Below are 15,529 nucleotides of genomic sequence, written 5' to 3'. Positions count from 1 at the left end.
TGGATTTGTGCATGGTAGTGATATTTAACAAATCTTGTAGAGTTTTTTGAGGAAGTTACCAGGAGGGTTGATAAGGGAAAGGCTGTGGATGCCTCAGGGATCTGTGTTGGGACCATTATTGCTTGTTATCTATATAAATGACCTAGATGATAATGTGGTGAATTGGATCTTCAAGTTTGCTGATGACACAACGATAGACTGTGAGAAATATTTTCAAAACTTGCAGAGGGATCTGGACCAGCTATGAAATTGATCCAGTAAATGGTTGATAGAATTTAATGCAGATAAATGTGAGATATTGCACTTTGGAAGAGCGAATCAGGGTAGGACGTACATAGTAAATGGTAGGTCATTGAGGAGTGTGGAGGAACAAAGAGATCTGGGAATACATATACATTGTTCCCTTTAGGTGGTGTCACATGTGGACAAGGTTGTAAAGGGTTGGCATTTTAGCCTTTATAAATCAAAGTATTGAGTACAGAAGTTGGGATGTTGAGTTTTTCAAGTTATTGGTGAGGCCACACTGAGAATATTGTGTGCAGTTCTCGTCACCCAGCAGCAGAAAATATATCAATAAGATTGAAAGAGTGCAGAGAAGATTTACTAAGATGTTGCATGTCTTCAGGAAGTTGAGTTACCGGGTAAGATTAAACAGGTTAGGACTATAGTCCTTAGAACGAAGAAGAATGAGAGGAGACTTGATAGAGATTTATAAGATTATGAGGGATATAGACAAAGTAGATGTGAGTAGGATGTTTCCACTTCGTTTGGGGATGATGAATTCGAGAGGTCATGGCTTTAGGCTGAAAGAGGAGAGGTATAAGGGGAACATCAGGGGAAAGTTTTTCACTCAGAGAGTGGTAGGAGTGTGGAATGAGCTGCCTTCTGAATGCAGATTCAATCTTGAGTTTTAAAAATAAATTGGATAAATACATGGATAGGAGTGGCCTAGAGGGTTATGGAATGAAAGTAGGTCAGTGGGACTAGCTAGTTTTATTGGTCAGCACAGACCGGAAAGGTCGAATGGTTCTGTGCTGTAACATTCTATGGTTCTGCCTGGAAAGACAATCCCAGAGCTTAACCACACTTTGTGAGAAGAAATGTATTAACCACACTTTGTGAGAAGAAATGTATTTGTTCCTCTACATACATCACATGTTTCTTATTTTCAAACAGATAGCCAAATTGTCATTCAAACTAGGTAACATTGCATACCATATGAAATTCTGAAATTTTCATTGGATGATAAACTCAATCTGAATGGAAACTTGAAAAATATCTGAATTAAAAGATTGTTAAACTGGTGATTTTTTTTTAACTACAGTACCATTTTGAATTATAGACTCAATTCATTAGTGATTGCTTTCTTTATGAATTGTTTGTGGAGATTAGATACAATAACAAAACAAATTCTCTTGTAAAGTCTGCAGGTGCTTCTTTCTTGTGTTCATACTTTAGTTGATAAAATCCTGAAAGGAACTCAACCTCAGTCGCTCAATAATCTCAAAATACTGGTTGAAGGTATGGCTCCAACCAATTCTGAGTGGGAAAATCTAAGACAAAGACTTTTTCCACAGGTAAAATCTAATTTTCTACCTAAGATATAAACTTGCAGTGGATTTTTTTTTAACATGTGGCTTTTAGATCATTCGGTAATACTGTGCACATTTTTATTGAAAATGTAGTTTTTATCAAGAATGAAAAATTATCTTTCTTTGCATTAATTGCAAGACTGTAAGTTCTAATGTATAATTAAAATTTAGGTATGTCTTGATAATATTTAAACATTTAATGATAAAAGCTATAAACCTTTAATGTGTGCTTTAATCACAGTGGCTGAGTAAAGTGTTGCTGAATGAACAGTTAAGTCTGAACAGAGATGTGTTGTTCACTGGAAGTAATAATTGCTCTTCTGACAAGATACCAAATCATTTATGTACCACAGCTTTATTATGCCACGTGGTATTACAGATAGTAGAAGATGATGTTTTTTTTGAAAAGAAGGAAATTCACCCAGTTACATCCACATCACAAAGTAAGTTTGTACGTGAGTTTTCATTTACAGTGATAGCAAGTTATAAAAAGTAATAAGCCACCTTCCAGTCTCTTGAATAATTAAATGACTAACTAAATCTGTTGATTTAGATTCCTAGGATGATGCAAGGACAAAGATGTAGCTTTTTATTTAAATTAAATAATTCTACACTGAGAATTAAATAAAACTATGTAAACCCAGTGAATTAATCCAAGTAGAAAGATGCTCCTTGGACCAATGAAATGTATATCTCTTGCTGTGTGCTTCCTGTATCGTGGATAGTCATGTGAGTCGGGTGTGTAGTCAGCTGATGTCACTGCTGTCTGTCAGTGAAGCTATGTGTTTTGCATATGGCATGTTTCAAAAAGTGGTTGCCTGCAGTGCAAGAGTGCAGTCAAAGATTAAACTGAAGCAAAATACAACAATTAAATTACCAATACCTGTCCCAGTTTAACTCCTTGATACTAAACCCCCTCCGTTGTGCACCTTGCTGATTTTTCACACCTGGAAACTGGAGGCACAAAAAAAGGAGCAAAAGGTTAATTCAGGAGACACAAAAAGGGATCAGAAAGTTAATTCAGGAGTCCTTGAAGAGATCCTACTTTCTAAGCAGGATCTTCTTCATCCTTTAGCCAGAACCAAGGCCAAAGAACTATGGGAGGCTCAGCAGTATGGAAGATATTGGAAAGTCAAATGTTAGAGAGCATTTGATCATTGATGATATTCCAGAATTATATTTTGCTTCTTTGATGCCAAGGTCAAGAATATAACTGGATCCTTATAGAGCATTCTGGGAAAGAAGGTGAACATTCACAGGCCATGGTCCATATTGGTACCATCAACATGGGTGGAGAAAGAAAACTACAGGCTCTTGAGGCCACAGTTCAGAGTATTGTATATAAATATTGTAAAAGTACAGGGAAGGTGTGATTCCACTGGAGAGGAGATGTATGAAGGTGTTACTAGGGCTAGAAAAAATTTCCGGTATACCTTTGAAGAGAGATTAGATTGGCTATTCCTATTTCTTTGGAATGAGAGAAGCTGACAAGAAATGTAATTGAGATATATTCAATTATGAATGGCCTAGATAGATCAAATAAGAAGGACTTATTTCCCTTCACACAGGGAGGACAAAAAACAGGGGGCATAGGTGCAAAAGAATTTGGTACAGTGGTTACAAGGGAGATGAAGAAATATTCTTCAACCAGAGGATGATGAAGCTCCAAAATCCTCTGCTTGAAAGAGTAATAGTGACCAAAATTCACATCACATTTAAGCATTGCATGGGTGTGTGCATTGCAGGGCCACAGATTTTGGCTGGAAGGTAAGATTAGGTCATGTAGCTTGTAGTCACAGACAGATGGACAAAATTATCTCCTTTGTCCACATTTTTTTTAATGATTTCTATAACTATGATGTTACAAATTACTTGGTATAAAATTATTTTGGGGAAATTTTGTTTAGATGTTATGCTGATATGCAAAATATTTTGTTTTATGCATGACAACATAGATGAGACGGTGTGACTTATACTTTAGGTGGATGAAGCTGACCTGCCTTGATGTATTGCTTCCAAATTTGTGATAGTATTATAACAATGAATGACAATCTTTAAATTGAAGAACCATCTATTGCATTTTGCATAAAAAGAGTATCAAAATGATTTAATTTTGTTTATGATTTTGATAGTTGCTGCAGAGATGTTCTACGCTTTGCAGTGGTGTGAAGAAATGAAAGACTTTTGCTCAACGATTTCTAAATACCAGGAACTACTACTGGACTGTGATATGATACAGAGGCTGAGGAAAGCCTATAGCACAACATGTGAATCTCTCTTCAGCAGGTACTAAAATTGATTTTATGACTAAACATATATTTTAACTTTTATAAATCCTTTCATTTTATTGCAATATGCAATAAAATCCAATTAATATGTCACCATTAAAAGCTCGCAAGTATAATGAAAAATGTATTCGGTGCCATAAAGTTATCACAGAGTGAAGTTGTTAAACAGAATATGCCTTTTGTCTCCATTGGATGCTGTCTGACAATCCTTTTTCTTCATACTTTATTTTAAATTTTCCATTTACAATACAAATAGTTCCATTCCCCCTCCCCCCACCCTCCACCCCCCCCCAATCCCACTCTCCTCCCCCCCTATAGACTACAAAGTAGGAAAAAAAAGAAAGGAGATTTAAACCATTAAGCAAAATTATACATTAAGCCGCCATGGATCGAAGCCTCAGTATCACAGCAGGCATCAAGGAATTCAACATTTTAACCCCATATAGTCCAAATAAGGGCTTCACATTTTAGAAAAAAAAGATAATTGTCTCATAAATTATACTTTATTTTTTCCAATGGAATGCATGACCACAACTCCATATGCCATCTCTGTAATCCTAAATCAATCTCATCCTTCCAAGTAATACCTACTCATTTCCGTGCTGCAGCCATTGCTAATCTTAAAAACATAGTCTGACACTTAGTCTCAAAACTAAAGTCAACTTTTTAACATTTCCCAATAAAAACAATATAGGATCCATAGGTAATTGAATCTTTACCACCTTCTCTAAAAGTTCCTTAAGATGTGTCCAAAACCCTTAACTTCATCACAAACCAAGTCGAATGTATAAACGTACCTACATCTTTAGAACATCGAAAACATAAATCTGAAGAAATCAAATTGTAACTCTTTCATTTCTGAGGAGTTAAATATAATTGATGTAAAAAATTATAATGAACCAACCTTTACCTAACATTAATAATCTTCATCATACTATCCTTACATATAGATCTCCAGTCATCTTGCTCAATTACAATACCCAAATCACTTTCCCATTTTAATCTCAATTTATGGATATCTAACCAAGGCATCTTATTTTGCAATAATTTATACATTTCAGAAATAATTTTTTTATTTCCTTCACTAAGTAAAATGTCAAAATTTGACTGTGTTGGTAATCTTAAAGTATAGCCAAAATTATCCAATAATAAGGCTTTAATTTGATAATAAGCAAAAAGAGTATTATTTGGAATTTCATATTTCTCTTTCATTCTTCGAAATTAAATAAAATAACCAGCTTCATATCAATCTTGAACAGTTTTAATTCCTTTTAGATACCATATTTTCAAAAACTGATTATTAAAGGGAAAAAGTTTATTTTGATATAAAGATGTCTTACCTGAAATTTTTCCTTGTGTCCCTATCTCATCATTCAACCTCCTCCATAATTCAAATAAATGTCTCAAAATAGGTGGATTTAATAACTTAGTATTCCATTTATAAATAAACTGAGTCATATTCTTCTCAACAATAATAGCTAACTCAATAATAGCCCACTTGGGTGGATGTTCCAAATCAAACATTCTATTAGTATACCTCAATTGTGCTACTTTATAGTAATTTTGAAAATGTATGTTCAAAATCAGGCAAACGCTGAAATAAAGAGGGGTGGTAGAGGGAGGAGCACAGACTCAGGGTTAGGTGGATACAGGTGGGAAGGGGAGGAAGAGAAAACAACTGATTGTAAGCAGAGCTCAGGCCCAAAACATCAACTGTCTATTGCTTTTCCTGGATGTTGGATAACCTGCTGAATTCCTCCAGTATTTTGTTTTTGAGTATTGTACATCCTCCAGCATCTGCAGGGTTCTTATTAGTAGAATCCGCATAAAAATCTTAATTTATTAATAAATTGGATCCTTAGTTAATTTCAAGTGTGCTTTATATTTATTTGATTGATGTATTTATAAATTTATTTCTCAAACGTTTGTAAAAGAGTGAAATAGAAGTAGCCTTTTGCTCACTGGGTCTCCTTCACTGTTTATTTATCAATTTTGTGTATCTACTTTATGCTGCAATGACCCAACTCAAATCTAGAGCTACAAATAATCATTTTTTTCAAACAGGTCATTAGAGAGTGGATTGCTTTGGGCTATAACCACTTCTCGGTATATTGCTGAAACCAAAACGGATAGTGGGTGCAATCTAAAACAACTGTATGTTACAATGGATCGGTAAGGGTTGTTCATGATCTTTAGTCGATTGTTGAATAAAGTTGCATATGTTGTGTCTCTACCTTTATTGATGCTGGCAATTTGTCATCTTGAGAGAATGGGTGCATTGAATGCACAGTAAAATCCCTGTTACCTGGAATTCAAGCAACTAGCAAAAGAATCACAGAAAATAAATAGGTTAAAAAAATACGCAAGTTTAAAACTGGCACTCCCTAGTGGTTAGTTCACCAATCACGCAACACACAATATCAAGCAATCAGCAAAATACATTTATCCAGCAACTACCAATCCCCATAGATGCTGGATACTGGGGGTTTTACTGTATTGCCTTTTTTAATCTGATATACCGTAAATATTTGATTCAAAACTTTAAATATTTCACTGAATGAAAATCAGTTTTTACATGGTTTTCCTTGTGGCAAATATACTATTTGATATAGATTTGAGAATTAAACTGTAGAGTAACACACATTTATTTGGAGAAACTATTGCTTAAACTCTAGTAATTATAATAACCCACAATTAAGGGCAGTTATTTATTTATTCCAGAGAGACTTAGTCACAGATTCCAACTTGCTTACATTTTCAACAGATTTGCCTTGCTTTTTTAAAGACTTGAATACAGCAGTTCTTGTAATTGTATTACTAAGTTCCAGTCACCTTTTTTCATATTGAACCATTTCCAATATGTTGTTATTGTCATATTGATGTATCGCTAATGATTTTGCTTCTATTTGCCCTCTCCACACTTGGGCCAGAATGACAACATTCCTGTAGGATCAGCAATACGAAAAAAAGAACAAAGGAAAATTGAGTGTTTTGGCTGTAACATCGAAACATAGGAAGTAGGAACAGGAGTAGGCCAAAAATGGCCCATCGAGCCTGCTCCGCCATTCAATATGATCATGGCTGATCTAATTTATGACCTAACTCCACCTACCTGCCTTCTCCCCATATCCCCTAATTCTTCTATCATGTAAAAATTTATCTAACCAAATTTTAAATATGTTTAATGAGGCAGCCTCAACTACTTCCCTGGTTAGAGAATTCCAAACATTCACTACTCTCTGGGAAAAACTATTTTACCTCATCTCTGTCCTAAATCTACTCCCCTGAATCTTGAGACTATGTCCTCTCATTTTAGTTTCCCCGACCAGCTCAAAAAACCTTCCTACATCTATCCTATCCATACCCTTCATAATCCTATATGTTTCTATAAGATCTCCTCTCATTCTTCTGAACTCGAGCGAATACAATCCTAGATGATTTAATCTTTCATCATAAGTCAACCCCTTCATCCCAGGGATCAACCTAGTAAACCTCCTCTGGACCGTCTCCAAAGCCATTATATCCTTCCTCAAATATGGAGACCAGAACTAGACACAGTACTTCAGGTGCGGTCTCACCAGTACCTTATACAGTTGCAACATTACCTCTCTACTCCTGAATTCAATTCCTCTAGCGATGAAGGCCAACATTCCATTTGCTTTCTTAATAACCTGCTGCACCTGCAACCTAACTTTTTGCGATTCATGCACTCCCAAGTCCCTCTGCACAACAGCATGCTGTAGTTTTTCACCTTTTAAATAATATTCAACTCTTTTATTTTTCTTGCCAAAGTGGATAACCTCACACTTACTAACATTGTACTCCATCTGCCAGACCTTTGCCCACTCATCCAGCTAACTATATCCCTCTGCAGACTCTCCACATCCTCATTACAATTTGCTCTTCCACTCAATGTGGTCTCATCCGCAAACTTGGCTACACCACATTTTGTCCCCTCCTCCAAGTCATCAATGTAAATGATGAACAGTTGTGGGCCTAACACTGACCCCTGCGGCACCCCACTTACCACTCTCTGCCAACCTGAAAAACTCCCATTTATCCCGACTCTCTGCCTCCTGTCAAACAACCAATTCCCCAGACTCCACTTTCCTGTAACTTACTGATAAGTCTCTTGTGCGGCACCTTATCAAACGCTTTCTGGAAATCCAAATATACAACATCAACCTGTTCCACTCTATCCACCGCACCCATTATATCCTCAATGAATCCTAACAAGTTTATCAAACAAGATCTTCCCTTTCTAAAACCATGCTGCGTCTGCCTGATTGAACCCTTACGTTTCAAAAGTTTCACTATTTCATCTTTAATGACGGCTTCAAGCAATTTTCCAACTACAGACGTCAAGCTAATTGGCCAATAATTTCCAGTCTTCTGCCTACATCCCTTCTTAAAAAGTGGTGTGACATTTGCTGTCTTCCAGTCTGCCGGGACCTGCCCAGAATCCAAGGAATTTTGGTATATGACCACCAATGCATCAACCATAACTTCTGCCATTTCCTTCAGAATATGTTGTGTTTTATATTGTATATAGATATATTTTTGGGAGATAAATTGGAGAGGTTTTTTAGTGTAGGTCACGTACAAACACGCCAAAACAGATCTCATTAAAATACTGGAGCTCTGGTCAAGCTAGATAGGCTCCAAATGCCTTTCCAAAAGCTTTGGGGAGAGACTATAGAGACTTCACCAATGGATTGTTGTTTTGAAAAGCAACAGATGAAAGAACTCAGAGTCTGAGTGCCATTTGCTGTTCTAAGAGGATCATGTGGTTTTGCAAGCAGGAAGAGAAAAACATGTTTTTCTCTGAGTAAGAGAGAGAGAGAGAATTCAGTTCTACAGTTTTGGGATATTGTTGCTGAGATGAATTCTGGTTTTGAACGGAAAGACATATATAGTCTGTCGGTGGTGTAGGTAATTCTGTGAATACCTGATTTCAGTTACATTTTACAGTCTTTGCTTAAACATTTGAATTTATTATTCCAGATTTTTCCCTTTGACTGAAGCAAATCTGCACACTATTCAGAATATTATTCCATCTATTCTTCAGGAAGATAAACATCTTCTTTTGGTCCAGTGTATTGCAAAACTTTCAACATGCAAGGGTCCAGAAATTACCAGCATTGATGGTTTGTATCTTGCTTATTCATTTGAACTTCATAATAAATGTTTTTAAAGGAGGGTGGCTCAGCAATTAGTCCTGTTGTTTCAGGTTTAGGAGTCTAAGTTTGATTCTGACCTTGGGTTCCACCTGTAATCACATAGACTTCCACTGGATGAATTCATTTACAGTTGTTAGATTGGTCTATATTTAATATTACAGCATAAAAAATAAATAAGCCCATACTGTAGCTGCAAATTCGGCCACTTCTCACTAACAGGTGCAGACTTATTTTCTTTGCTTTTCATCGAGTAGATTCACTTTTGAAACTTTCCAATGGTCTTTTTAAAGTATTATGAAAGACATTTCTTTTGGACTGTTAACTCATTCATGGAGCATAGTGCTATAACTGAATGCTATAAATCCTTAAACTTATTTTGAACCATGTATTTTGTTTCATGTTTCCATAAGATATGAGTAAATTACCATATTGCTGCCTATGGGGTTTTGGTTTCAATGTAACACTTTGGTCCATGAAACAAAGCTAATGGGAACATCTTTCTTTCATACACCCTTTCTAAACCAGTCAGGATCCTATGCACATCTACCAAACCACATCTCTGTCATTTTTGCACTAGACCAATCTATTAGCTGATATCTCTTATCTCTGGAACCATTTGAGTAACACATTTCTGCTACCTCTTTATGGCCTTCATGTAATTCCTAGAGTGCAGTGTTGCAAATGAAGCTTAATGTTTCATTTAACTCCATGATTTAAAATAATTTTCCATTTAATTTTTAGCTTGATAATCACTTGTATATAAAATGTATTCTGCTTGGATTTATTTTACAGGAGGATTTGGAAGCCTTGTAATTATAAATAGCTACTTAAAGCAAAGGGTTGATGAGGACAATCGCATTCTGGATGATCAACTGTTTATAGATGTGTTAAATATAATTATGGGGTGGAGAAATCTTGAAGAGGAAATATTTTTGTTTGACTGGTAAGCTAATTTTCTAAATGTTTGCATTTTGCTTATTTTTAGATTAAAACATTGTACCAGCTGAAAGCATGGATATTCTACTGTAGCTTGTTGTAAAAGTTTGCCTAATCATTTGAACATATTTAATAATTTGACACTTAAAAATATGATTTATGAATTCCTTTTTAATTTGAATTGTAACAATAAATGGTGATGAATAAAATTCAAAATATTGAGTTAATTAAGATATTAGTATAAAAAAGGAATGAGGAACCTCCCATAAGATGTTTGAAATAGATTTTATAATAAAAATATCAAACAAGGAAAGAAGAATATTCATTTTTGAGATGTATTGGTGGGAAAGTCAATTTTTCTTATCTTTAATTATCTTTGGGAAGGTGGGGTGAGCCATGTTCTTGAAGCACTGAAAAGTTGAGTCATCTTGTACTTCACAAATATAGACAATTTGGTATTACTGTATTTTCCTGGGAAAATGATTTCACTTTCATGAATACTGTAGTACTGATACTAACCATTTGATATCTAACCTATTGTTAAAAGTTAGATCCTAATGATACAAATAACTTGAGGTTGGAATATTGTTTTGATTTTGGGTTTCGACACAGCAATAATTTTAAAAATATAAAGCATGGTGAGAAAATATGTTTTTCTTATTTAGTTAGATCATTAAAAATTTATATTCTTCAGTACTTCAGTCAAATGCTGCTGCCTTACAGCTCCAGTGACATGGATTTGATGTGACTTCAGGTGTTCACTGTGTGAAGTTTGCACATTCTTCTGTGATGGAGTAGGTCTCTCCCATATGCTCTAGCTTTCTCCCACATCCTTAAGAACAGTTGGTGTGATATTTAGTTGCTGTTAATTAACTAAGCAAATAGAAAAAAAATTCAAAGAGCAGATGAGAGAGAACAAGTTCTACCATGGAGGGAAGCAAGAGGAGAAATGTGACTGATAGGATTGCTATGCTGGGAGCTGGCATATAGCCAGTGGGCTGAAGAGCCTCCCCATAGGATGAAAAATGTAGAATCTTCTTTCTTGACACCAAATATATTCAAAAATACTTTATTAGCAAATGCACTTTGGACAAATTGATCATTAAAAGATTCAAGTTAATGAGAGCCTAACTTTTCTGTGTCATCAGTATTAAGATTATTTTGAGCCTTTGCGATGATTTTGGCCAGCAAAGGCTGAGGAAACCTGGCCAACTCCTTCACAAATTGTTAAATGTTCCCATGAGAAGACTGACAGGATCTCAGTTTATTTTCTCAGCAAAATAATAGTACCTTCACCATAGATAATGTTCTGCAAACAAAGAAATGCTGGAAGAAGTCAGCAAGTCAGGTAGGATCCATGGATAGAAATGGTTAGTCAACGTTTATCAAAACTACCATCTTTATCTTGGTCCCAACTGACCATTTCTTCCCGTGAATGCTGCCTGACCTGCTGAGTTCCTCTTGCAATTCTTTGTTTGCTCAAGATACAACATCTGCCGCTTTGTTGTTTCTCTATAGATAATGTTCTGTCCATTTTAGATTTGAATTTTCAATTGGTTTTATAGATAAGACTTTTAATTCACCTGCATATACGGATGTTTAAAAGCACAGAATGTCAGACTGAGTGTCACAACTTAAAATGTTCAATGTAACCATTTTTGTATATGTAATGCATAGAAATGAATATATTTTCAAAACCAAAAGCAGTGATTCTCTACCTTTTTCTTTCCACTCACAGACCACTTTAAGCAATCCCTATGTCATTAATGCTCTGTGATTAGTAAGGGATTGCTTAAAGTGGTCTGTGAGTGGGAAGGGAAGTTTGAGAATCACTGCTCTAGACCCAATTGTTACTGAAATATTTTGCTTAAGAAAAATTGTCATCGGCCCATTTCCTTTGGAGTTATGAAACTGGGCACGTAACGAGTCAATAAGGTACAATTAAAACAGTGGTTTTCAAACTTTTTCTTTCCACCCACATTCTACCTTAAGCAATCCCTTACTAATCACGAGCACCTATGGCATAGGGTTACTTCAAGTGGTAGGTGAGTGGAAAGAAAAAGGTTGAGAACTACTGACCTAAAGTCTGACATTGTGAGTTGAAAGCATAAAAGAACATGTATAGTGAACATGTATGGTGTTGTGAACAATACCTGCAAGGAGTAGCCATGAAAAAATGTAATTTATTGTTTCTATACATCCTCACAGCAGGTTTCTGAAGTTTCAAATGAAGATTTGAAAATTTAAACATCCTAATTTTTTTTGTTCTAAATTTAATTCTATTTGTTTTACCCTCTTAAAATAACATTGAGGGAGCCTCTAAACAGATGAAGTGTTTCTTCATGTGGCAATTAAACAACTAAGTGGTTTCTGTACTTTATGCATATTGGTTATAATTAAATATTAAAAGAAGTTTTTACACAGTCCTCTAGCTTAAAGAATTGTTCAAGAACTGATGGTAATGTTTATAAACATAAATAAAAATGTACCTTTTTTATTTGCAACGAGTAATTTAGAGAGTGTATGTTTACTGATATTTGAATAAAACTATGATCTAATCATTTTTAAATGTATCATGATGTTTTTATTTTGTGCTTTACCTGGGTTAACAGAACATATTTTTGTAATATTTTTTCAACATCTCTGCATTCTTTCTAGCGCTTTAAAAAATCCAGAATCTCATTTGCTTGGAATCAATGTGGAAATTATACGTTTTCTAAAACTGTTGATCAATTATTTACCTATTTCACTAACAAATGAACAGTGGGACTTCATTATGTGTTCCATTTTGATGTGGTTGGAGGTAAGATTTAGAATAAAAGAACAGTCTACTACTCAAAAAGGTTAATAGTGATATTTCTGTCATTAACTGGACTAATTATGAAATATCTTGCTCGTGTCCTTGGTCATCAATGTCTCTTAGTAATTTTAATGAAAATTGGTAAACATTGGCTGGATTACACTGTAGGAATAACTGAGTCTCTCAGTTGATAAATGGCCAGAAATATCCAGTATCTACATATACTGCAGTTAAATGTGGTTAGTTTCTGTCTGACTTTGTTTTCCTTGCTCCCACAAAATCCTTGTCATACTACTTTTCTCAAATTTAATTTAACCTGTGTCAATATAATTTCCAGAGTAGTTTCTTGCTATTCTGGATGAAAATTCTGAAAGAAACTGAAAGATTGATATTTTTCAATCAGTGGCAAGCACTGAGCCATTTTGCTTATCAGACCCTTAACAGACAATAATTTTAAGTAACGTGAGCAATTTTCGTCATCTGGGTTGGTGATTTCTACTTGGACAAATACATTATCAGTTTTGTTTTGAAGATCATCTCGTTTCCCTTGGGAACATAAATGCTCTCTTTATAAGAATATAACATTATGGAGGGATTTCATCTAACTTTCGGCCTTTAACAAACTTCTGACACTGACCAATGATTATAGTTGAGAGGATATTGACCATCGTAATCACAGTATCCTATTTAAAACTCAAAAGGTTGTGGTTAAATATTTCCTGTTGATTACAACTGGCCAAAGTCACATTTTCGTGTCATTCTTCCCAACTTTTTGTCAAGTAATAGGAGGCAAGTAGGCAGGATGGTAGGTAAGTATGGAGTATCAGATTTTATGTTTGTTAGAGATAGATTTTATAAGTGGCAGCAGTGGAAATCTTTATTATCAATGTAAGAAATTTTAAGTTTCTCTTGTCTAAGCTGTTCTTTTCTTTAAAGATAAATTATGAATAAATTTTTCCTTCAAGAGCCAGAATGAGATTTGTTTTGCAAAGCTAACAAATTAATACAAGATAGTATGCATTATTTCAAATAAAAACTTCTGTGGTGTTTTCTTTATTTTACCTCTTATTTTCTGGATTATATTTATTAAATTTGGACTAGTATGCGATTGTTAACTTTTCAAGATGCTATGGCTGTACAGTAAGTGCAACTAGATCTGAAAGTCCATTTACTATCTTGTACTAACTTGCTTAAAATTATCATTTTCATTTCAGACTTTTGATAATACTGTATCTATTGATTCCAAACCCCTGATGCTGCATTTTGTATGTCAATGGTGTGGCATGTTTTCAGACCTTAGCAAAATGTTTCAGACGTTAACTCCAGAAATAAGTAAAGCTCTTCCTGCTAATCTTCTGAATGAATGGAGCAACTTTTTTGTAGAAGGAGCATACAACCAGCTGTTGCCACTGTTTTTAAAAATTACAGGTAATTACATTGTAATCACTTTCTGTGTGACGTAAGAGTGAATGTATGTTGTAAATTGCTTTCTCTTTGCACCAAGTAAAATTACTGAACCCAGGCTCTGAGAGGTATTTTATTTACCCATTATATAAATAAGTTCAAAAAAAGATTGTAGCTCATTTGTACAGTAAAAGCTGCCCTGAACTAATTGTGTCCAGTGGAATGTTTTCCTTCTGTATTTTCAATATTGCCTGTACTGTGTAACAAAGGCTGAGGGATCTTAATGGTCATTATTGGAAGAAAATTTAATAGGTTTATGAACTTAAACCATTCCATTCTAAACAACTGTTGAGAGAGCTTATGTTGGTTTTGTAGTTAAAAGAATAGATGTATTCTGAAGTTAAACCACAAGGCTGAAGAAACTCAGCAGGTCAAACAATGTACTTTATGTGGCAAAGATAGCTACATAACCAACATTTCGGGCTTGAGCCCTTTATCATGGTTTGAACAAAATGTGGGCAGGCTCCCAAACAAAATGGTGGGGAGAGAGGGGTAGAGGAGAAGCACAGTCCCACAGGAAGGAGGTAATGTGGATAAGGGAGGGAGTGCACACCAGAAAATGGTGGGGGGAGGCTTTGTGAATGGAGAGTTAAAAGAAAGAAGACAGAGGGATGGAGAAGAGAGGGAGAATGGGAAGTTGTCTAGCAGAAACCAGAGAAGTCAATGTTAATGCCATTAGGTTGGAGTATGTCCAGACAGAAAATTAGGTGTTGCTCCTCCAATTTACGAATGGTTTGGCTTTGACAGTCCATGAGGTCAAGGACAGATATGTCAGCAGAGGAGTGGGTTGGCCACTGGAGGTCTTTGTCCTTGAACAGAGTGAAGGTGCTCAGGGAGGAGATTTCCCAGTCTGTGTCCATTCTCTCCAATGTAAAGAAGGCCACAACAGGAGCATCAGATGCAGTAGATGACTCCCATGGATAGACTAGTGTGCTGCTTCACTTTTAAAGTACAGTTTGGGGCCCCAAATAGTGGTGAGGGAGGAGATATGAGTGGATGAGGGAGATTGTTGTTTGACATCTATATCAATGATCTGGATGATAATGTGGTAAATCGGATCAGCAAGTTTGCAGATGACAGTGTTGTGGACAGCAAAGAAGGTTTTCAAAGCTTACAAAGGTATCTGGACCAGCTAGAAAAATGGCAGATGAAATTTAATGCAGACAAGCGTGAAGTGTTGCATTTTGGAAGGACAAACCAAGAAAGGACTTGTGGCATTGAGGAGTGTGGTTGAACAGAGGGACCTAGGAAAACAGATATATAATTCCA

At 35.4% G+C, this 15,529-nt stretch overlaps 1 protein-coding gene across 2 annotated transcripts in view; it reads left to right on the top strand.

Annotated features, from left to right (window-relative positions):
• The window catches only part of ltn1 (listerin E3 ubiquitin protein ligase 1), a 117,538-nt gene that overhangs the window by 83,509 nt on the left and 18,500 nt on the right, over positions 1–15,529 (top strand). For both annotated transcript variants that reach the window (XM_069890026.1, XM_069890027.1), the window contains exons 15-22: positions 1,424–1,577; positions 1,834–2,035; positions 3,725–3,878; positions 5,945–6,052; positions 8,885–9,027; positions 9,853–10,003; positions 12,655–12,799; positions 14,011–14,224. In XM_069890026.1, the coding sequence (XP_069746127.1) occupies positions 1,424–1,577; positions 1,834–2,035; positions 3,725–3,878; positions 5,945–6,052; positions 8,885–9,027; positions 9,853–10,003; positions 12,655–12,799; positions 14,011–14,224 (1,271 nt within the window). The remainder of the gene's footprint in view (positions 1–1,423; positions 1,578–1,833; positions 2,036–3,724; positions 3,879–5,944; positions 6,053–8,884; positions 9,028–9,852; positions 10,004–12,654; positions 12,800–14,010; positions 14,225–15,529) is intronic.

The sequence above is a fragment of the Narcine bancroftii genome, chromosome 7 (assembly GCF_036971445.1).
Source record: "Narcine bancroftii isolate sNarBan1 chromosome 7, sNarBan1.hap1, whole genome shotgun sequence".
Lineage (NCBI taxonomy): Eukaryota > Metazoa > Chordata > Chondrichthyes > Torpediniformes > Narcinidae > Narcine > Narcine bancroftii.
Note: the sequence above shows the minus strand (reverse complement) of the source record. Positions and strands in the feature narration are given on the sequence as shown.